The sequence below is a fragment of the Python bivittatus genome, unplaced genomic scaffold, assembly GCF_059951505.1.
Source record: "Python bivittatus isolate LINGU-HERP-01145 unplaced genomic scaffold, Pbiv_v1 ctg000060_np1212, whole genome shotgun sequence".
Taxonomy (NCBI): domain Eukaryota; kingdom Metazoa; phylum Chordata; class Lepidosauria; order Squamata; family Pythonidae; genus Python; species Python bivittatus.
In genome coordinates, this window is record NW_028277044.1 from 5,570,195 (window position 1) to 5,593,635 (window position 23,441).

The 23,441-nt window shown below is 38.1% G+C and overlaps 1 protein-coding gene across 1 annotated transcript; it reads left to right on the forward strand.

Moving 5' to 3' along the window:
* Positions 1 to 3,857: 3,857 nt before the first annotated feature.
* SLITRK6 (SLIT and NTRK like family member 6) lies at positions 3,858 to 17,184 on the forward strand. The gene is made up of 2 exons (XM_007425564.4): positions 3,858 to 4,237; positions 12,863 to 17,184. Exon 2 carries the CDS (start codon positions 12,879 to 12,881, stop codon positions 15,396 to 15,398), a length of 2,520 nt encoding a protein of 839 aa, XP_007425626.2. The 5' UTR covers positions 3,858 to 4,237; positions 12,863 to 12,878; the 3' UTR covers positions 15,399 to 17,184.
* Positions 17,185 to 23,441: the final 6,257 nt, after the last annotated feature.

Consider the following 23,441-nt stretch of genomic DNA (forward strand, 5'->3'; position numbering starts at 1 on the left):
GGTTATCAGCCAGTGGAACAGGGTGCCACATGAAGTTGTGAGTTTTCCTTTGCTGGAGAACTTCAGACTTCAAACAGAGGCTTAATGTTTGTCTGTCAGAAATGCACTGATAGATCTTGCACTAAGATGATTCCTAAAGTTCCTTCCAACCCTATAATTTGATAGTAATCCAACCAACTTTTATTTTACCTCAGGCAGCAAAGGACTCCATTATCTTGTACACTTTTTAAAGGACTAGTTGTTATTCCAATGCTATTTCTAGGGGAAAATACCTCTAGGGAAATTATCCAGCAATTTCTCAAGAGCAGGACTCCCATTTAGCAGTGACAGTAGCACTGTTACTAAAAAAGTCAAGTGGCGTCTTTTTCTGTAATTTAACTGAAGGGTAGGAAGCAAGAAGTCTGTAGACCAATGGAGAGAGGTTTGTTCAAAGAAGTCAGGTCATTCACAGAACATCTTGACCACTTCATAACTATGGTGAGTACAAAAACACTCACCCACCTATGAGAATTTCTCCAAAAGTCTCTTTCATCAAACTGAAGTGCTAGAAAGATAATGTAAAATAATTTCTCTACTCAGCACTTATTTAAATGAAAAGCAACTATTTTGTAATTTAGAATGAGCAGAAAACTCATTTCTATATGCCAACCATATTGAAGCACTTTTAGTTCTTCAACATGTTAAAGAATTTGAAAAGATATTGCCTGATTTGGCCTCAGGAATCATATCTGTTGGACACTTGGCAAGGTTGATACCTCAGCTAGGTGGTCAACTGACAGTCTAGAAGCCTTGTTCCTCCTGGTGACTCAGCTGTAACCTCCCCATCAGTTGGGGATATATTGAATCTGAGGTGGGAGAAATAAATGCACAGCAGCAATGGTGGAGAAGTGAGGGCACATTTTGATGGATCCACTGGGATGAACTTATCTAAAGGGCTTTTCCCAAAAAATCTGCACTGCAGATTATATAAAACAAAGGGACTTAACTCATATGTTCATATATTCAGTTAATCAAAATGCAAAGAATTCAGAAATCAATAATCAGGATTATTCCCTAAGAAAACAGTCTAGGCAAGATAATGCTAACATACCTGGGCTACAAAAACTCAGATAACCACTAGCTGGTGGGAAAAGCTCAGATCTTTAGATATCTTAGGGGTCATCTAGCAGTAGTCTGAGTTCTGCAGCCTGGATATCGTAGATTTAAGGCAAGGTAATAATGGATCTTTCCTTCCTTCCTTCCTTCCTTCCTTCCTTCCTTCCTTCCTTCCACCTTGCCACTAAAATGTAAAGCTTTGGTTTCAGCTAGTATTTCTAAACCGTTTCTGTGGGAGCAATGATAGCTAAAGAGAAGGAGAAATAATATTAAAAGACTGATTTAAATATCTATAATATGCATTCATCAGCAAAATACACAAAATACACAGTTTAAAACACAGTTCAAAGCATCTATTTCTCATTTGGCATATGAGACACCAGAAGAGTCATAAGTGTTCAGGGCACCAAATTCATACCTTGAAGATAGAGTGACAATAATTTCTGAGATTACCCCTGGAAAGGAAAAGAAAATACATTAATCACAGCTGTTGAATAATTTGCATCTCTCTTAGGCAAGCAATTACACACCAATAATTCTTTTGTCTGAGGGGGGAAAAAACCCTGGTTTTCTTGTTTTGTTTGTTTGTTTGTTTGTTTTGTTTTGTTTTGTTTTCAAAGGTCAGCCGAAGATCTAAATCTATAGCTCAACACATCCCCAGCTTTTAATCAAGAGGAGTAGTGCTTGAGATTGAGATTACTATAACGATTGATAACTCTGATTTATGAATCTAACTCTACGCCTGCATCCTGAAGCACCTTTCTGGAACAATTCTCACTGTGGGACCTAATTCTGAGGAACCTTGCATAAAGCTGAATGACAAAGCTACTCTGATAACCCTATTAATGCATGATTAATTAACCTCACCACTGATAACACTCTTCTGGCTTTAGACAATTATCCAACGCAGGTTGCCATGTCATAAGAAGGCTCCTTTCTTTATCAGTATTACTCTATTTCTCTAGAAATAGAAAACCCCATTACAGTATATTGAAATGCTAGTAGGTAATGGCCAGAGATATCATCAAGAAGCATAATAATAATAATAATAATAATAATAATAATAATAATAATAATAATAGTAGTAGTAGTAGTAGTAGTAGTAGGGCTGAGAGAGAGTGACTGGCCCAAAGTCACCCAGCTGGCTTTCATGCCTAAGGTGGGACTAGAACTCAGAGTCTCATGGTTTCTAACCTGGTGCCTTCACCACTAGACCAAACTGGCTCTCTTAGTCCTCCCTGCAGCCTTAATAATAGCAGGAGTCACCCAAGGGGCAAACCTAATAAGTTGTTCAATGTGCACGCTCCCTGGCACCTAAGTAAAGCTAAAGAAGTATGCAACCTATGGGATTTTCTGCCATATAAAGTCTACTTCCAAGCATCTTTGTACTGCTCTGAAATATGTATGAATCTGTTTTTCAACTTCATGGTTATCTGTTGCTTTGAATTCCTTGAACCTAATTTTCTTCTAAGACGAGTAGTTTGCCAATTCATACCACAACTGGATTTAGTCGGCTTGTTCAGGCATTCTCCTAAGAGAAAGAATCTCAATTAGTATTGTTGCCTTCAGCACAGGCAAGTTCTCTGTCAATGAATTTGTCTGGTATACATTTCGACATAATTGGAACCCACTTTATTCAGTATGTGTGTCTATGTGTGAGTGTGGGCACGTTGACAATTGGTAGCACACTCTAGACCTGGAAGTACAGAATGGAGTATCTTAATGTATAAGTCTAGCGTCCATCTACAATTCTGAAGGGTGGGTAGATGGGTGTGCATTTGTGACTGAGAAGATGATTAAAGCTTGCTTTCTTCTATAAGAAAGGCACATCCTTGATACTACTTAAAGACCTACGACAAGCACCCATAATAGAGATGAAAGAAACATTAAAGAAACAGTTACTTAGTTTCTTTCTTTAAAAAAAGGGGGGAAGGGGGAGGGAGATCTCCTTGATATTCCTGTTTCTGACATGGAAATTAAAACAGATTATGCAAACATTTGAAAAGCAGTCAATTAAAAATCAATTTGATTATCTCTCTAGTACACAGAACTGGAGTTTTCAGAAGTAAAAAGTACACACATCCTTTATAAAATCCAGCATTATTTCCCTCCAAAATATGAAGCCATTATATGCATCTCTCTCTTCTAATTAAAGGATCTGAAAGGGAAGGGGAGCAGAATCCAATCTACCTCCTAACACATGGTGACAAAACCGTCCTTTCAACTGACAAGTAATTAATGACTGGATAAGTGTGTGTGTGTGCTTTGATTATTGGCAACCAACTTTGGAGCAAAGTTGAAACAGGGAGCAGCAACCAGACTACACAAATACTGACAAGCATTTCCTTTCTTCCTTCCAGAAATGAATATATGTTGCTTTGTGAAACAGACTTGGATTTTACTTTCAGGAGCTTCAGGTGTTCGGTTGTGTTTTGGTTGGGAAGGAGGGCAGGGTCAAGAAAAGGGGGAGAAGGAGGAGGAGGAATAATTGGCAGGAGGAGGAGGAGCTGAGTTTTCCTAAGGTGGAGCTGCATCTTGTATGAAATATCCCTGGCAGATTAAAACCCTGTGATGGGGAAGGGCTTAAAGGCTGAGTCAAAAGGCTAGAAGTCTCTTTTATTTACGCCTCTCCCCCAGCCTCTGGCTATCTGACTAATAACAAACCGAGCTAACGAGAAAGACCGGAGGGAGAGCGCGAGGGGGCACCGCCGCCGCTTGCCTCGTTTAGAAAGCAAAAGGAGAAAAGAAGCGCCAGCGCTGAGTTTCTCGATCCCGCTGAGCGCCCGTTTCATGCCCTGCACCCCGAAGCCCGCAAACGGTTAACTGACATGCAGAAAGTCAGCCGCGCTGGGAAGTCTGCTGTGCATGTTAATTGAGGCAAAGGGATAACTGTTTACAGGATGGTCTAGTGGCTGCCCTTCCTCCCCCCTCCTCTGGCGGCTCGCTGGGATGGCTGGCGCTGCCTGCTTCTGACGGAGGATTTTCACTTCCCGGGACTGGAGCTACGCTGAAGTTGCCCTGACTCGGAGGGAAGGCGAGGGGAGGAAGTCTGCGTTTCGGGAGAAGGAGGAAAGGGAATTCTCTCGGAGCAGCTGACTCCGTGCCATTACCGACTTTGTCTGTGGGTGTAGCTGCGGCGCAGGTAAGGACGCATTCGCTCTCTGGCAGTTAACTAAGGAAGCCGCGTTCCTTGCTTTATGGTCACCTTAGGGACGGATCCCTGCTCCTTCCCCCGCGCAGCCCGATCTTATTCTTTGCAGGGAACCAAGAGCAGAATAAAGTGATTTGCAGAGCGAGGTCTTCGGATTCCCTCGTTTTAGGGGTGTCTTGCGTGGAAGAGGTGCCGGAGCATTGAAGCGTTTGAGAAAAGGGAGAGTTTGAAAAGAGAGATTCCATTCCAATGCCACAGTCGACTATGATTAACTGTAGAGCTGGACAAATAAATGCAGAACCTACGAGGTAGACTTAACAATCAGTTTTTAGCCTAAACTTTGGGCTTCAGGGATCTGCTAGATTATAATAATGATCTCCCGCTAACTGAACCAAGAAGAGTTCCCGGATTTGGGGGTCATTTGATTGTTTTGTTGGGGTTTTGTTTTTGTCCTTGTTTGAAACAGACGGGTTTATTAGCCCTTACATGAAAAGAAATGTTGCTGTGGGTGCAACATTTGTGCAAAATCTACTCAAATCAGGGAAACTCTTCACGATCACTAGATTTCCCTCAAACTCATTTCCTCTCCCTTCATGCTTGAAACGGAATCGCTTATTTCAGGCAATTTGGGAAAGTATTGCTTCAATTAAACACAAATCAGTGGCCAGTTAGGAGACACATTGCTCTAACCTGCAGTGTTAATTAAATTAATTGATGTCACTTGGCATGTCTTCTGTATGGTACATTTGCAATATGAGGTTAGCTTCTGTGATAGTTCCAAGGACCCACAGTATTAAAAAGGATAAACAATTGAATGCCCCCCTCCCAGACAAAAATAGGCATCTTTTATGAACAGTTGCATTTCCATGCCTCTGGAAGACTGGGGGAAACTGAAGGAGTAGAAAGATTAAATCTAAAACACACGGAGCTGTGCTCTTCAGAAGCTCCAAGCCTCTTTCTGCAGAAAGACAAACTATGAGCATAAAAGACTGACTGATCGCAGGATGCTCAAGGAAAGTATGGCAATAGTTAACATAGGGATGTTTTCCATTTGGTTCTTAGAGAAAAAAAAAAAGACTTTCATCTTCCAAAATATATATGCAAAGTGACCTTCAATGCAACATGCAAAACAAATTGATTTACTTATCTTAATTTTGCCCAAGATACCATGCTCAGAATGCTTTCTTTCTCTATCAGAAGAACAGATAAATAACTGAAGAAGTGAGCCAAAGATTTTGATGCAGCTAAGGGTATCTAAGAAGCATCATTGATGGAATTAGGTGATCAATTACAAGTGAATACTTTCTGCTTCTAGGAGTGGTATTAAGCAAGATACTTTGACTGCATGGATCTGCATGCAGTGTCTTGCCCATCAGTTTGAGATGGGGGGGGGGGGTGGCAGATGAGATTCAGGATAAGCAGAACCTTTACAGTCCAGACATTACACCAAGATAATAATTTATTTTCTATGCCTCACAAGGTATACATATATAAATGATAGATCATATGTATGCTTGTGGATGTGTCTGTGTATTCTTGGTCTATGAACAAAAATAGACCAACCCAAAAGATTAGTAAGCTAAGAAATATATTTAGAACAGTTGAAATCATAATACTGTATAGTATTAAGGAGTAATAGGAGTAAGCTCTGTTAATCTCCTTGAGACTTACAGTACTTAGCCATAAACATGCGTAAAATGTTCCAATAGAAGGGAATACATGTAGCTCAGGTTGAACTGTGGAGTCCTTAGTGCTCTCTGACCTTGGCTGTTTGCTTGCAGATGTTTCATTGTCCAACTAGGTAATATTATCATTAGCACTGATGATGTTACCTAGTTGGGTGATGAAATGTCCTAGAGACAGCCACTGATAACTATAGAACCAATCTAACTCAGACCCATGTCGTTTGGCTAAATGTCCATTTACTCTCATGAAGAATGTTTTCTGCAAAAAATAAAAGTATACAAACTTTCAAAGTTAATTTCGATGAGCAGTCTAATCCTCTATGTGCTTATTCAGAAGACCTACTGGATTTCACAGGACTTACTCTAAGTAGATGTGTGAAGACTGCAACCAATATAAAGCCATAAGGGCATCTTAGCTGAAACAGGATGTATCCAATCTAGCATGTTGTTTCCTGTCATGGTTACCAAACCAAATGCCTCTAGAAAGCCCCCAAAGTCAGATCTTAAATCTAATAGCTCATGTCCACCATTGTTCCCTCACAAGTTTAGTTGTGGGGCTTTCCATAACACAACTTGCCCTTCATTGCAGTTGTGTGAAACAAGTGCTGCAAAGGATCCTCATTGAATAACCTCAATTAATGCACAGCAACAACTGATTCTGGGATATTTACATAGAAGAGGCACCTTTCTAAACTTCTGAGACTACGAGATCAGGCAAATGCTTTTGGTGAAATGAAAGAAGAGGAACAAATACATTTTCATATAACATTCCTTCCCCACTAGTGGCATGCCAAACCATTTTCTTAAGTGAGACTGGCGATGTTTAGTAACCCTCAGCTGCTTCTAACAAATTAGATTCCTTGACTTCAACAGCAACCTTCCAAACAGAAGATGGTCACAAGTTGGTAGTAATGCCCACTGAACTCACTGGCACTTATTACAAGTAAGTGTGTTAGAGCACACTCTCTGTTTACTATTGTTACTTGCTTGCTTTGTAGTAATGAATTGACCTCAGAAACAAAACACACCCATTAGTTGTGTCTGAAGTAACCTTTTGTTTTTCTGCTGAGGAATGTTTCCTTTTGAAAATATGTCTCTTAATAAATTACTGCTATGAAACAAAGGGAGATGTTCAGCAAACACAGTGGATAAAAGGAAGTCACTGTTTATGACTGCAAATTTATTATTCTTCACATTTAAAAGTGTACATTTAACAGGATGTATCCTTCACTAATTCTCATTTCTAAAGCCAGAGTCCTATAAATAATGTCAGGCATAGTAATGCAGCAGTTTTATCCTATATACATAGTAGATTGGAGTTAACGTCACTGTTGACGCTGTTGACAATGCCTCACATGTCCATTTGCTTTATTATTATTTTGTCCATTTTTCACTCTTTATTACTTCCTCTAGCTTTTGGTTGTAATAGGCAAAGAGATCTTTCTTCATTTTTTTAATGCTGACTTTCAAGTCAATGGCATGCAAAGTGATGGCTTTCAGTGTGCTATGATGGGGGCCATTTAAGTAAATTGACTTTAGGTGCAACCTGAGAAGCATGGTGGATTTTTGGTTGGGAATCCAAAGTAGCCTCAAGTTCTCCTGCTGAACTGCAATAATAACTGTGGGCTGTATTGAACAACTATAAGTTATTCTTTCTATGACTATCCCCGTGAAGATAGTCTCTTCACAATGTCTGTATTTGGGATAGAACAAAAAACTACATTGCTATTTTGTAGTATATTCTTGAGAACCAACCTTCAGCATCAGAACAGAAAAAGTGGATAGAATTGAAAAAATCAGACTAGCCCCCAGTCTGCAAAAAGGGATAAAATATGTCTAGAAAATATATTTTATTTATGCCTTTGAGCAACTGGTAACTCCTGCTAACTACCTGGATAAGTCCCTGCAGTTTTATTGACAAGATTGATTTGCCATTGACTGCTTCCTAGGGCTGAGAGAGAAAGACTGGCCCAAGATCACCCAGCTGGCTTTGTGCCTAAGGTGGGACTAGAACTCACAGTCTCCTGGTTTCTAGCCTGGTACCTTAACCCACTACACCAAACTAGCTCTTATGTCTAGAAAATAATGTGGGATTATTGTAACCACTGAGAGCCTGATATGTAGCATGCACTACGAACCACACTGCAGGGCTGCCATAACCATTCCCTTTCAATATTTGCTATTAAGAAAATGAAATTAATTTCTTATTAAATTTACTACAGTAGAGTTGTTTAAAAATATGTTTCATGTTAAACAATAACCGAGAGGAACACAAGCTAGTCTTTGGGGTTTGGGAAGGATATGATGGACTGGATATGCTGGGGTGCCCAATGCCATCTACACTATAATCATGGGTTTCTCCATTGATTTCCAAGGGGATTTCTCCTTGCTATCCTAGACAATATTTTATAAAATAGTCTTTGTAGTGATGTGATGGTTCTTTATTCTTAATCACACAGGAAGTGTCCTATCCACATATTTCTCTTTAATTTTAGTATATTTATGTGTCCCTTTTCCAATTTTATTTTAAGTCATCCTCTTAACTACCAGTGGAGGAAGACACAGAAATATGCCTGACTTTTTATTTTCTCCTTATCCCCTTCTGTATTCCTTTCCGATCTTTCAGCTACAATTTCCAGCCTTTCTGCCAGCTGCTCAGTGGTGTTTGGAAGCCTTTGGGGCTGCTCTGATCATACCTTTCTCTTTGCCAGCCCCTTCGCAATCAATTGGGCAAGTTCCTCTTTCCTTTCCCCTCCTGGATTTGATTGTCAATATACTCAACAGTCTATCAGTACTGGGCATGCTATGTCCTTCTTGGGCTATTATCCCCACATATACATGCAGACCCCATTTTCCCAAATCCTTTGGTAGCATCTTCATTACATAAGAATTTATTCTCACTCCTGAATCCTGAAAATGATCTACCTTGGGTGGAAAAGGAAACTGTAATTCAAGTTAGGCTTACCAAGGAATATATTCCATTGAATTCAAGGTAGACCTATAAATCAGTGTCATAGATATATTGATGAGATATATTGATGTTTGCATCTTTTCCCCTTTTGGATAACCTGGTTTTAAATAAACATCTTTATTGTGGTCTTTGACCAACCTTTACAGTATAAAAAAAGAAATAATTTAGTACAATTTGTTGTCAGAGAAAAGAAGAAAACAATAAAACAATGTATCTAATAACAAGTTTTGCACAATTGTATGACTTGGTAAAGATATTTGGTCACCTGCTATGTAAGTGTAGAGTCAGCATCCCTTAAAAAGTAATAAATATAAAATCTATCAGTATGACCCTCAAATTTAGAGATGATTGGGAAAACAAAGCACATCTTGGAGCATCATAAAAAGGACACCGTATGAGGACATGGACAAGAGTTTCTACCTCTCTGGATCCACAAGGGCAAAATAAGGAGATAAAATGTATCTCTGTAAATAAAGAATCCCATGAAATCTTCCTGCCAGCAGTGCTGAAGGGAGGGCATCAAAGCAGGCTCTGGAAAAGGCCCATCTATGTTTGCTTAGGGTTAAATTGTATAGATACCTTGCAGTAGAAGGTTTGCTGCTGTCTAACATTTGGTGATAGATTCAGGAGCATTGGTGATATCATTTTGGTGATCAGTGTCCTTAATTCTTTCTTTTACTATTGATTTGGCATTCTCCAGGGCCCATTGGCCTAAATGTTGAAGAGAGAGGCCAAGACTGCAAAGTTCTATACAGAAGAACTTTACCGACGAGATTGATAGCTGTCTGACAACAACAGAGGCTTTAGGCCAGTAGGATCAAACATCATCATCTGATGATGACCTGGTTTTATTTAGACAATCAGGGTAATACTAGCAAGGAACTCTGATTAGCATTGTTTTCCATAGAGTAAACACTTCTTATCATTGCTATAAAGTAGAATGACCAAACCACACCACATGTATATAACTAGTTTTTAAACTGAGACAGGGCTTTCTCCAATCATCTGTAATAGGAAATCTAGATAGCCCATGTTTCTGTTCAGCATGTGATAGACAGCACAATTCTTACCAGAAAAGCAGTAGAATGGAATTTCCATTGATATCAGTCTTACTGCTCATAGAAATATGAGGTTATGCTGGTAAAGAATCAAGTGGAATTTTCTTTCCCCTGGATCTCCCTCCCTCCCTCCCTCTATTGGCATGTTATGCCAAAGAGATGCCTAAAAGAATTTTATCGCTTTGCCACATCCATAATTGAGCAATAACTGTATACATGTTAGTACTTTCAGAATGCTTGATTTATCACTTTAAATCTTCATCAAGAAGTACAGTAACAGTAAAAATGTTCCTTTGAAGAAGAAAAAGTCAAAGTAACTTTAAAAAAATATTTAGAAGTATTCTTCTCTCCTATTCTTTTTTTAATTTCCTCTTTGCCTCAATTTCTCTACTACACCTTTGATGATATACCTTTGCTAAACTTTATATAATTGTTCTGATGGCTTATATTCTTTGGGACATGTTCTTATCCTGTTTATGCCAATTTTCAGATAAATTTTGCGCACTGAATAAGTAATACACACAGCATTTTATAAGTAGCAGCCTCTGTTATTGTTTCTCATTGGTGAGAATAACTTTTCTTTATTCCACAAAGGGTGGATGAAGACTTTCTTAACTTGATCACCTAGTGGCTTGGGATATGTTAACATGTTGAAGGAAGGGTTTTCAGAAGAGGTATTTAGAAGTATAGCTAGGAAACTACAGAGCCAAGATGTAATAGTTTGCTCAGTGATCTCTTTAGATGAAGCATGTCATTAATCTTTGAGTTGTCCCTTCCCTATAGTCATTCTATACTCTGAGCATATGTAACTTCAAATTTAAACTCATTTAAATGAGAGATGGGCAAGAGACACACTAGGTTCTCTAACTTCATTTTTGTGAATCCCCAAAGCACTTCCAGATCACATCAGTAAAATTCAGGGCAGAGTCATCTCTTTTTAATTTCAGGGTTCCTGGCTTTTTGCCAAAATAAAAAGGAAGGAGGAAAGAGCTCCTTAAAGATTTTGTGAGGCTTAATACATCCATCTAACACATCCTTTAAAACCATTCCTCACTCCCTACAAAAACCAGGCATTTCAGATCTACCCACCCTGGTGAAGTCACTGGGTAATTCTGCATGGCAGTATAAGCTGCTTGTTTTCTGTGCTGCTCCCAGCTGTTCCTGAATCTAACTAAACAAATTCTAGTCCTGACTCTAGCGATTTTGCAATGAAGTGTGCTTGGTATCCAGTCCAGGCTATAGCCACCACAGCCTTTGGCTGGTCATTTCCCTGCTTCTTGCCCTTCACAACCTTGTAGGGAAGTCAAAGTTCACTGCCTGCCCCCCACCCCAGTCACATTTACCAGCTCCTGCCTATTCCTTTTAGATATGGTTGCCTTCCCCCAATCACCATTAATTTCCTTTGCTTTCCCAGATGTTTGAACAGGTGGATATCTTCATACTCCCTTCCCACATTCTCTTACTTGACACTAATGTGGATCTTCTATCCCCACCACTACACTTTATTGTACCATGCTACAGTGATTCTACAGTGATTAAAATAAAGGGAACATGGTCCCTCATTCATTTGTTCCACTGTGGTCTATAAAACTTTGAAGAAACAAGGAACTGATGGTTCAGGTTCATAGGGGAAAAAAAAGTAGCAATTGATGAAGCTGTGTAGCTTCATTCTAATGTTCCTATGGTGATCCTTAGGTTAGTATGATTCACTCAGACAGGCAGTAACCGAAAAGGTGTGCCCTGGGATATGTAAAGTAGAACAGAGATGTGCTAGCAGAAGAAGGAGGGAAAACATGGTGGCCAGGAGATCTGAGTGGACTCTGTGGCCCTTATGAACTATTATTGGATCAACAAGGAAAAACAAAAACTGATCAGCTGAGAATGAAATGGCCATACAGGGCAGTGACCAGCAACCATAGGAGTGGATGTGTCAGATGCTGGACTAATTAGAGGTGGCAATGACATTAATCTGGAATGAAGCATAGTGAACCAATCACTTGGAAGGATTTAAGACAGCCCAGGATGGAAAACAGCCCTTTTGAAGCAGAACTTTAAAGTACAGTTAAGAGATATATTTGCAGTCAGCTGGGAGTGGGTAGTAGATGATACCATCCATTCTTGCGCTGGGGGAAAAAAAAAAAAGATAGGTGGCTCATACCAGTGATGGACCATGAAGAAAATGTGGATCTGGCTGCTACGCCACTTCTCTGCCCCCTGTGCTTTCAGAAGTAAGATTAAAACAAACAGTGCAGCCCCAAGATTACCCACTCCCAACTGAAATCATAACACCATCATGATTATGGGAATACAGTGGAGTTTGCTTCTCTTCTTCTGTCTTAAAACAATGTGAATATGTAAATATTAACATGCTTGGCTGGCCATTTATTTGCTATAAGTTATCATTATACTGTTTTATGAGTCTGAAAAATAAGTATATTACTTTGACATGCATCAGCCTTATGCCATCCTAGATATTGATGCTAGGTTCATTGCAGCATCTGGTTTGTTGTTTTGGAGAAAGTTGGATTGGGGATCCTGGACTTTATCTGGAAGGTCCAGCCTACTGAAAAACATTTAACCAAGTCTCTCAGAATGATTGTGTGAATAACAATTACCACAGTTCAGCAGAAGAAAGAGACTCTCCCAAAGTGGAGTAAGTCATAGTTCTACCACAAACTTTCTGTCTTTCTAAAATAAACTAAATTATTTTGGACTCTAGAAGCAATCCATGACCCATTAGTTCTCAGTTTTTAGACTAGACAATTACTGTAATATTTCAGTGGATTAGATATTCCCCCCCCCCCAGTGGCTGATTGATATATACTAATACATACTAATAGTTTGGTTTTCCACCAAAGTTGAAGGAAAAACTAAAATGTGTTTAATTTATTGTACTTTGCAGACGCTGTTGGATTACCATGAAGCTCTGGATAATCACATTAAGTTTAATGGGGATTGCTTGTGATGTGCTATATTCTGAACCAGCTTCATCTTCAACCCTTGGCTCTTGTGAAAACTTGTGTTTTTGTGAAGAAAAAGACAGCATCTTAATTATAAACTGTGAAGAAAGAGGCATCAAGGAGATATCTCAAGTACATGTTCCACCCTCCCGGCCTTTCCAGCTTAGTCTTTTAAACAATAGTTTGACTATGTTACATGTCAATGATTTTGCCAGCTTTATCAATGCTGTCACAATGTATCTTGGATTTAATTATATTGTAGACATTGAACCAGGGGCATTTAATGGGCTGAATCTCCTTAAACAACTCCATATCAACCACAATTATTTAGAAATACTTAAAGAGGACATCTTTCATGGACTAGAAAACCTGGAATTCCTTCAAGCAGACAACAATTTCATCACAATAATTGAACCAAGTGCCTTCAGCAAACTCAACAGGCTTAAGGTGCTTATTTTAAATGACAATGCCATTGAATTTCTTCCTCCCAACATATTTCGTTTTGTTCCATTAACTCATTTGGATCTTCGAGGGAACCAACTACAAACATTACCTTATGTTGGTTTTTTAGAACACATTGGCAGAATTCTAGAACTCCAGCTAGAAGATAACAAATGGATCTGTAATTGTGATCTAGTGGAGTTAAAGAGTTGGTTAGAAAACATGCCTCCCCAGTCAATAATCGGTGATGTTGTATGTCACAACCCACCCATTTTGAAAGGTAACATATTAAGCAGATTAAAAACAGAATCACTCTGTCCAGCTCACCCTGCAAATGACCTTGATTCTCCATCAGGGTCATTGCCTTTGGTGATTACAACATCAGTAAGTGATAGTCATTCCTCAACCAAGGTGATACCTATTTTTAAAACTCCTACCAAGGAATCCAGTTTAACACCTCATGTAACAAAACCAGCTACTCTGCTTCCTGGAGTATATTGTCCTATACCTTGTCAGTGCACAAGCAATATCCTTTCAGGGATTTTGATGCAATGTCAGGAACAAAACATTGAAAGCTTGTCAGATTTAGGTTCACCTCCTCCAAATCCTAAAAAGTTGATTCTTGCTGGAAATATAATTCAGGCATTACTGAAATCAGATCTTGTGGGCTACAGCAGTCTAGAAATGCTTCATTTGGGAAACAATCGTATTGAAATGTTAGAAGCAGGATCCTTTCTAAATCTCACTGAACTGCAAAAGTTATATCTCAATGGCAACCACCTCACCAAACTAAGTCGCAATCTGTTTTTAGGTCTGCAGCGCCTTGAGTATTTGTATCTTGAATATAATGCCATCAAGGAGGTTTTACCAGGTACTTTTAACCCAATGCCAAAACTTAAGGTCCTATACCTAAACAACAATCTCCTCCAGACTTTACCATCTCACATCTTTTCTGGAGTTCCTCTAGCCAGGCTGAATTTGAAAACTAACCAGTTTGCCCATTTGCCCATAAAAAATGTCTTAGATGATCTAGACCTACTGGTACAGATTGAGTTAGAAGACAACCCCTGGGACTGCACTTGCGACTCAGTTGGGCTGCAGCAATGGATACAAAAACTGAATAGGAATACAATGATGGGAGAAATTATCTGTACCTCTCCAAGACATCTGGCTAAAAAGGAACTGAAATCTCTGAACCGTGATATGTTATGTCCCACCTTAATGAACAGTCCAGCCATCCCAACTCATCCTAGCTTCATAATCACAACATCACCAACGACCACCAATGCAGCAGATACTATTCTGAGATCACTCACCGATGTTATCCCTCTCTCTGTTTTAATTCTGGGGCTTTTGATTGTGTTTATAACAATAATTTTTTGTGCAGCTGGCATTATTGTTCTTGTTCTACATCGACGGAGGAGGTACAAAAAGAAACAAACGGATGAGCAGGTACGAGACAGCAATCCAGTACAGCTTCAATACAGCATGTATGGCCACAAAACAACCCACCATACTACTGAACGTCCAGCCTCAACTTTGTATGAGCAACGTATGATCAGCCCCATGGTTCAGGTTTATCAAAGCCCATCTTTCAATTCCAAATTTGCAGATCGTCACGATGAAAGGAATGATAAGGAGGGGAATGACCCCAAACACCTTCGGCGAGGTCTTTTAGAAAGGGAGCACTCCTCTCCTCTCACCGGTGCAAATGTCAAGTACAAAGCTGCGAACCAATCTGCTGATTTCTTGTCATTCCAGGATGCAAGCTCATTGTATAGGAACATTCTTGAGAAGGAGAGAGAACTCCAGCAATTAGGGATAACGGAATATCTACGAAAAAGCATTGCTCAGCTACACCCTGAGATGGAAGTGCATTATCCAAGAGCTCATGAAGAACTAAAGCTGATGGAGACACTTATGCTGTCTAGACCAAGAAAGGTTTTACTAGAACAGACTAAAAATGAATATTTTGAGCTCAAGGCCAACCTGCATGCTGAACCTGATTACCTGGAGGTCTTGGAGCAGCACACATAAAACAAAACAAAACACCACCTTTGAAGGGATTAAATTAGATACTCTTAGATTTGTCTTACCTTTGGAACTTTGTAAATAAAAGTGCCTTATAATAATGTGTCACCAATCAGAACTTTAAGCACAGCAGTAATCTGAGTGAAAAGAAGCTCTCAGGGATAACTGTGTGAAGCCATGGGAAAGTTTTCAGGCTATATATCTATATATCTTACCCCCATATTAAATGTGAACTTTGTACAACTGGATTCTGGGAAGAAATTCAGTGTGCTTTGCCATATTCCTCTAGGTGTGTATTGCAGTCTCTATTTTTTTTTAATTGTTCATTTTGCTAAACAGACATTTAAAACATTTGTTTCTTCAGTTCCCTTCTTATTTTTCCCATGTATGCCATATTTAATTAAAAATCTACAAGGACCTGCTTAGCTATCTACTAGAAGGTAGGGTACATTAGTTATGGATCAGTCCATGTATATGTACAAATTGCACATGGCAATAGTGCATAATAATTGTAAAAGGAATTGTATGTTTCTGTTTCAAAGGAGAAATTCATTTGTGAGCTTCCAAGGACTGCAGTATTTAGATACCTTTAATTTGGAATGTTGTTTGTCAAAAATATCTGTTAGACTATGAGGATGGAAGGGGAAAGTGGTATATTATGCAGGAATTTAAAAGACATAAAGGAAACTTTTTGCTACTTTCCCTCTATGGCAATTTTAATCACATTTTGGGACAATCTTCAGTATAATGCTGCTATAGACTCCTGTGCAACATTGGTTTGACACTTGTACGTGGGACGTTTGAAAAGCTACTGAGAACTTAATGTAAATATATTAGTATATCGATGCACCCAATTTTTATTTTATTTTATTTTTTGTATTTATATGATTGGCTTCTATGTTAATTGTTGATAACATCACTTTGCTGTGGCCAGTAAATTTCAGACTTCAAGCCAGACAAGAAATAAGCCATCAGAACTTGTTTGTGTCTCTGACTGTAAACACACTGTCTTTGCCATAATGACATAGCAAAAGAGCACTTCTCAGCCTAATAAACAGGTGTGGTTTAAACATGGCAGGGAAGTAAAATAAAGAAAAGTCACAAACTTAGGAAGTTGCATTGAAGATTAATTACTGAAATCTTATGCATACACCCTTAGCACATACCAGAGATCTGTGCTTTGACAACAGTTATATATGGGTATGCTAATGTTGCATTTATAGATGTCAGTGACTAACCAAATCATGGCAAGCAAGCCCTGTAGAACTCCACAGCTTGGTGTGTATAGAATTGTGGTCAAATTTAAATACAGTGCTGTTCTTTGTCATACTTGATCTCACATGTAAACACAGCCCATAATATGGTCTAATCTGCAACCCTAACTTTGCTCCTAAGAGGAAGGGGGAAAAAATCATTCAATCCAAATGTTACAACCAATGCTGGCTATTTGATAAGCCTGTCTCTGTGTTTTTAAACACATATTTGCTGCACTCACAACTTGGATTTTTAAGGGTGTGTGTGTGTGTATGTGTGTGTGTATGAGAGAGAGAACAATAAAAATGTAAGCAGCACAGCAAATCTTCTGTAGAAATCAATGGAACAGAGTACTAAAATTATGTTTAGAATTAAGGAGACAAGAAGCAGGACAGATTTATTTTACTATAAAGCTTAGTTAGAATTATTTGTATTATTTATTCTGTACTATTTGTATCTTTTAAGTTTGAAATGACTATTATTCTTGGGTGCCTTTCAAGCAAATCAAAGAACTTAATCACGATAAATAAAATTGACAATAAAGGGATTTTTTTTTTAAAAAAATGCCTCTGTATGTAAGACTCCCTTATTTATTTATTTTTTTAAAAGCAAGCTCTGCATGCATGAGTTCAGATCCATTCTGAAATCAAATTGAAGCCTTCTGTCCGTTGCCATGCATACAGAAGTGTCTTGTTCTGGGGGCAAGACAGCAGTTTAATACCAGTGTATGATTGAAACACTGCCAAAATGGTAATCTGACCTGCATTTCCCCTCCTGATTAAGTCACTCTTTTGTAAACCAGCCACCCTTTGATAAATATCTCCCTACACAAATGCACACTTTTGTTCTTAAAAATCAGAAAGAGCCTGGTAGCACCTTCTCTTAAAGATCCTTATATTACTAGCTTTGACAGTGTCCATATATGTTATGACAGACAGACGTATGAATTGCATCTACCATAAATAAATAATTTTAATAGAGTCCCTCCTGATTTGCTTACATAGTAACCTTGGCTTAGATGTAATATACTGATTTTTGTAGAGAAAGTGCATCCCTGGAAAGCAAAGAAAAAAGGCATTAACATCAAATATTTCATTCAGGCATTTGATGCAGTGCTACAAAAAGCAACGTGTATCATATCTGCTTGACTACTTACTTATTTTTGTGTTGGATTTGTGTTACTATGCTGTAGTCCAAATCAATATTCTCCCACTGGTGTCTCCAAGAATGTTGGACAATAACTCTCAGAATTACATGTGAGGGAAAGCTGATCAAAGTACTAGACTCCAAAGAATGAATATGGAGAAATGAAGTAGTTTAAGAATTGATCCTTTTATGGAGATGAGATGTAATGCTAGAGTTAGAATCTTGTGTACTTAGAATCTTAATAGACTGAATGAGTACACAGATGATATCTCTATCTCCATCACCAACATCTCCATCTCTCTCTGAATGAAGTATCAGCCTCTGGTTGGGTTCCATGTATATAGGTAGAAGTAACTAACAGGAGACATTGTCATTACACTTTATCTCAATAAGTCAAGTTTGTACACCAATAATATAGAAACATGATCACTAAGATCCTTATAGTTGAGGTGGGCAGTCAAGATCCTTTTAGCTGTATGATTCAGCAGATATTTTTATGTGACCCTCAAAATACAGTATTCCCCCCACCCCTAAATTTCACCAAAATGTAATTGCAAAATGTGATTTTGCAGTTGGGTTAACTGGTTAACAAATACATCAGCTGCCTTCAGGTTCTAGTAGGCTTATGCCAACTGCTTTATTTTTCCAAAAAAAAAAAAGATGATCCCCAGTGTTTAGAATGTCAGCCTTGTCCTCTTTGAAGATACCACTGCTATGCCTCCTGTAACTGTCAATTGCCCTTTCAAAGCAAAAAAATAAAAAAAGTAAAAAAAAATCATAAGTGCTTCTAATCTTTAAACAGTACAATGGTTACTTTGGATGAAGACAGATTGAATTCAGAGTGAATTACTCTGTCCATAGAGTTGCACTGCATGGCCACGTGACTGAATGTGCTGATAGAGAAGTGAGAGGCAGTAATGCAATTGAGCTTTCCAAAGCTCACTTATTTTATAAGGTTACGAATATATTCCTGACTAATAACTTCACTTTGATTCAAAGAAAAAATAAAGCAGCTACTCATCTCTCATTGAACTTTGACGTCCAAGGAGCTCCTAAAGGCAAGTATCTGGGCTAGTTGCATTTTTATGTAATCTAAAAAATTAATCAGAATCAATCATACTCAAAATTTCTTCTGAGGGCTTGTAGAAGCAATGCACTTAACTCAGAGGTAGTTTGGGGCTGCTATTCTTACAATTTTCTTGCTCCCTGTTGGTTCCTGCCAACAACAATTTGCTAAGTGATGTTGGCAGTTACTGTTTGAGACGTCGTCTAATTACCAAGAATTATCACCTCTTCAGTATCCCAAACTGATTGGTCCCTCCCTCTCTCCCTCCCTCTGTCTCTTTTTCTGGGCACTCCTGTATTTGGCAGTTATAGATAATAGATTGCTCTGCCTATATTAGAGCATGAAATTTAATAAAACAACCAGAGACATGAAATGTTTAGACAAAGAGAAATAAGCTAAAAGTCACCAGCCAGTTTTGCAAAAGAGACAAGACTTTTTGCGTTAAATTTTCAAATTAGGCAGGGCATGTTGGAATGATGTCTTGTTTGTTCCAAGTATGGATGCCAGAAAATGTTCAAAAATTTAAAACTAATTTTTACTTTCTGGATTACTCTGTAGATGAGAAGACATTTTCTTTAGAATTCATGATGGAGAGAGAGAGAGAGAGAAAAATTGTGTATCTGAATAGGAATTGTAGTAAATTGCACGTCATAAAAAGCATATTGAAATAAGTGCGAGTGTGTGTTTTTGAACTACAGCATAATGCAGAAATTGGACAGAACGGATTTATGGCTGAGTACAGCAAAACTGGAACTGACCAGATTTACACTGGTTCAGGCATCTGTAGTACATGTGGAATGAAAAGAGATGGATGCAAGTAGCTCTTGAAAGAACAGAAAAGAACAGATTATGCAATTTTTTTCTTGAGGTTTAGAATTTACATAACTATGAGAACCATGCACATACCAGTTTTGACTCTCGTCTCTTGCCTCTTCCTTAAACCCAAGAAGATCAAAGAAAATTAGGTTAGTTTCAACATGAAAAAATAAAGTGTTGGGAAAGTTGAATTTTTGTCTAGTAACAGCATTCTCATTCTTCTGTGCATTAATAAAATTTGCTGATGGGAAGAATATAACTCCTCAGAACTTAATACAGGACCAGTTTTAGTGATGAAACTCTTGCCCTATTCCCTCTAGCAGACTCAATGAAACCATGGGGAATATATATATAAATCACATGAGCATACAAATTCCACGTCAGTTTCAAGAGCAATTTGTTGGTAAATTATATACCCTAATATAATTCATGTTCTCTAAATTCATTAGTATTAATTTTAATGAACAATAATAATGTAGATAGTGATCTGCTGTGATGAAGGACAGACAAGATGGTCTGGAATTCTAAAAACTTAATTTAATTACAAATTGCCTCCTATTCCCAATCTTATTTATGATTATTTTCTCTGTTGATGCCGTGTATCTCCCCAGACATTTTATCCCTGTTGTAATTATTCTTAATGTTTATAATTAAAGGTGAAGGAACTATATTCAGATCTACAGGGTATGGCTGGGGAAATGAGAAAATATGACGTTACTGTATAATAGAATAGCCACTACATTTTTTACATTAGAAATAGCATTTAGTCTCCCCTCTTTTTTTTAGGTCCTAGATCATTATCCTATTGTGCAGCTGAAATTTGTAAAATTATTGATAAGTGCATCAACTCTCCATAAATATATTTTGCTGTACCCATTCATGATGTCACTGTGTCATTGGCAACAAAAAGGCTGTCCATGTTATGTTATTTCAGTCCCTAAGAAAAGCTATACATACTGGATAATCCAAATGTGATGGAAAAGACAATCTGTACCTTCCCCACTCTGTACCATCTCTGAAACACCTCCAAACTCTCTGAATCAGGAATTGTATTAGCAACTACATTGTATATAGAGAAGCCAGTGGTCTCATACTAACAACCAGAGCCTTCAGCAAATAGATGTGTATCAGAGCTATGAATGGAAGAGAAATTTGATTTGTACTTTAGTGCAATCTTACCAAATTCACACTTCACAAACTAAGATGCAAACAGCAAAACAGTTGTACCCAAATACATTCGCGTTTTCTAATTTGGAAATGCAGGTCCCAATTTAAAACGGGGGCACACACACACACACACACACACACACACACAAAGAAAAACCACATACTTTTGGGAAAAGTGTGTTGTGCTGGACCAGGAACAGGGTGATCCAGTTCTAAGCCTACCCTCAGCCATGGAATCTCAGTGGGCAACTTTGGGCCATTTACTAGAAAGTGCGGGGAAAACTGAAAGATGGAATGGTATGCCAACTTGAGTTCCTGAAATAAAGGTAGGTTATAAATCTGGCAGATTAATTAATTAAAATTATATGCAAGAATGCATGATCCTTTTTTGTGTGTAGACATTTTAAGCAGCATTTGGAAACTGATGCTTGATCATTTGATCAAATAACCTTAACATTAGACATCTGACTAATTGTCCCACTCTTAATGAAAAGAAGGAAATCAAGCACATACAAAACAACAGTTGTATAAATCCCTGGGCTTCAGGTTGCAAAATATGCTTGGGCTAGTAGTATGTCAAAATATGTTCACCTGTTCCTTGAAATTCTACCTCCTTGCAGAAGAGATTTATTTTTTTACCTCATTCTTGGAGAGCTTCAAAATCGTACTATTGTATTTATTAATGTTTTATTTACTCAGAGGTGACAGAAAATCATACTATAATTTTGGGGTTTGTTGTTCCTTTCTGTAAGATGTCTCTTCTCCCAGATTGCTCCTGCTTGTAGATATGAAAAGGCCCTACAGGAAGACTTCCATCCCAGATCTTCTCTTGGGCTTTAATAGCAAAATGAGATATCTGAGATTCCCATTTTTCCATTTTACCCCAAGAGATTGCTGGAAAGATGACAGTAGAGTTAAAGACAGGGTATTCACCCACATTCTTTGGCCACGTCATAGCTGGGGTAGGTCCTTTTACCCCTCATTGAGGATTTCATTGAATTTTTTCTTCGCACTGAAAATATTTTCAAACTTAATTCACATAAGTTCCTTATGTGGAATGAAAATAATCAAAATATAGAAGAAATTTTCTGCATAGTACTAATTTATTTATTAAATTTATATAGATGACCATCTCACATATATGACTCTGGATAGTACACACAATTAAATTTGAGCCCACCTAGAGGAGGGAAGGCCTCCACTCAGATTTTGCATAATTGACAAAAACAAAAATAAAACAAAATTTCAGTCATTTCAGAATCAAAATAGAGTAATTTCAAGTGCTGCTGCAAACACTGGAGACCAATTCTGTCCCCAAAGCTGTTTTCTTGGCAGAATGTTTCAAGAATATAGCTAGTGCGTGTCTTCAGTGTCATATTTCATCAATGAAATTGTAGAATCATGGTGGGACAGTGGATCTCAAATAGAAAATTGTTCTGATAGTATAAAAATGATCTCTCTCTCCCTCCTCAAGATGAGATATGTACATGACATGGTTAAAGGAAGGAAAAACATCTCAATTTGTGTACAGAAGAATGACATTGTGGTAGACGTATATAAACAAGAATAGATTTGTAATGTCTGGGTCCAGTTACATTAAATCAGTATTCTCTTATTTCTGTCAAAAGTGCAGAAGAATATATTCAACCACATAATTAATTTATCCATATAATGTTTCTGTGTATATTTGATCTGACAGACAAAGCATATCTCTATTTTTTATCATTATTTAGCAAAATGAATTTCATTCTAGCAGACAGTTTTTATCTCTTAAGCTGAGAATATGAAACAGTTTAAGATCGCTTTCTACATTTTACCATCCCCAAGAAAAGAAAGTAACACACAACTTAAATAAATAGTAGATGTGTGTGTGTATGTGTGTGTGTGTGTGTGTGTGTTTAAAGTGAACATTGCTTAATGCATTTTTCTGGGGGAAGGGGACATGGGTAATTGTCAGTCTATAGACCAAAAAAAATTTATTTGACATCCAAATTAAGCATTCAATTGGCAACTCAACTAAATTTCAGTCAACATGTGGTTACAAAATTTACATACATGAAAAAAAAATCAGTTTCTTCTGGGTGTCTCTGGAAGCATGCAGCAACCATCTGCTTGGTCAGAAATGATTTATTGGAGATTGTCTCATGGATAACTTTGAAATAGTTTGCAAGGGTTGAGGACTACAAACAAAATTCTAATTAATAAGGGGGTCATGTGTGACATTTGATAACAGTGGCAATTTCGCAGGAAGGAAGGGAAGAAACTACTCCCATTCCCTCTTTAAAAATTCCCTATTGCCACACACACATGCCAAAAAATTGCACTGCTGAAATGTTCCAGTTATATCCATCTGGTGTTCCCTAGGATAGGTGTTCCAATCAAGGTAGACCCAAGTGACTCATGTTCTCAGACTTGTTCCAAAGCTCTTCTCCAGCTCAAGGAAGCCTGACACAGCATGGAAACACTTTACTGATCCAATCTCTGTGGACTTGACAGAGGCAGAGAACAAAGCTTCCTTTGCTCTCCTCCTCATCTTCAGTTGCCTCTAATGCACATTCTCACTTAGCCTGATCTTTCTTTTCTCTGTTAGTATTCTAAGT

Coding starts and splice junctions, on each gene's coding strand:
- SLITRK6 (XM_007425564.4), top strand. CDS start 12,879: ATGAAGCTCTGGATAATCACATTAAGTTTAATGGGGATTGCTTGTGAT.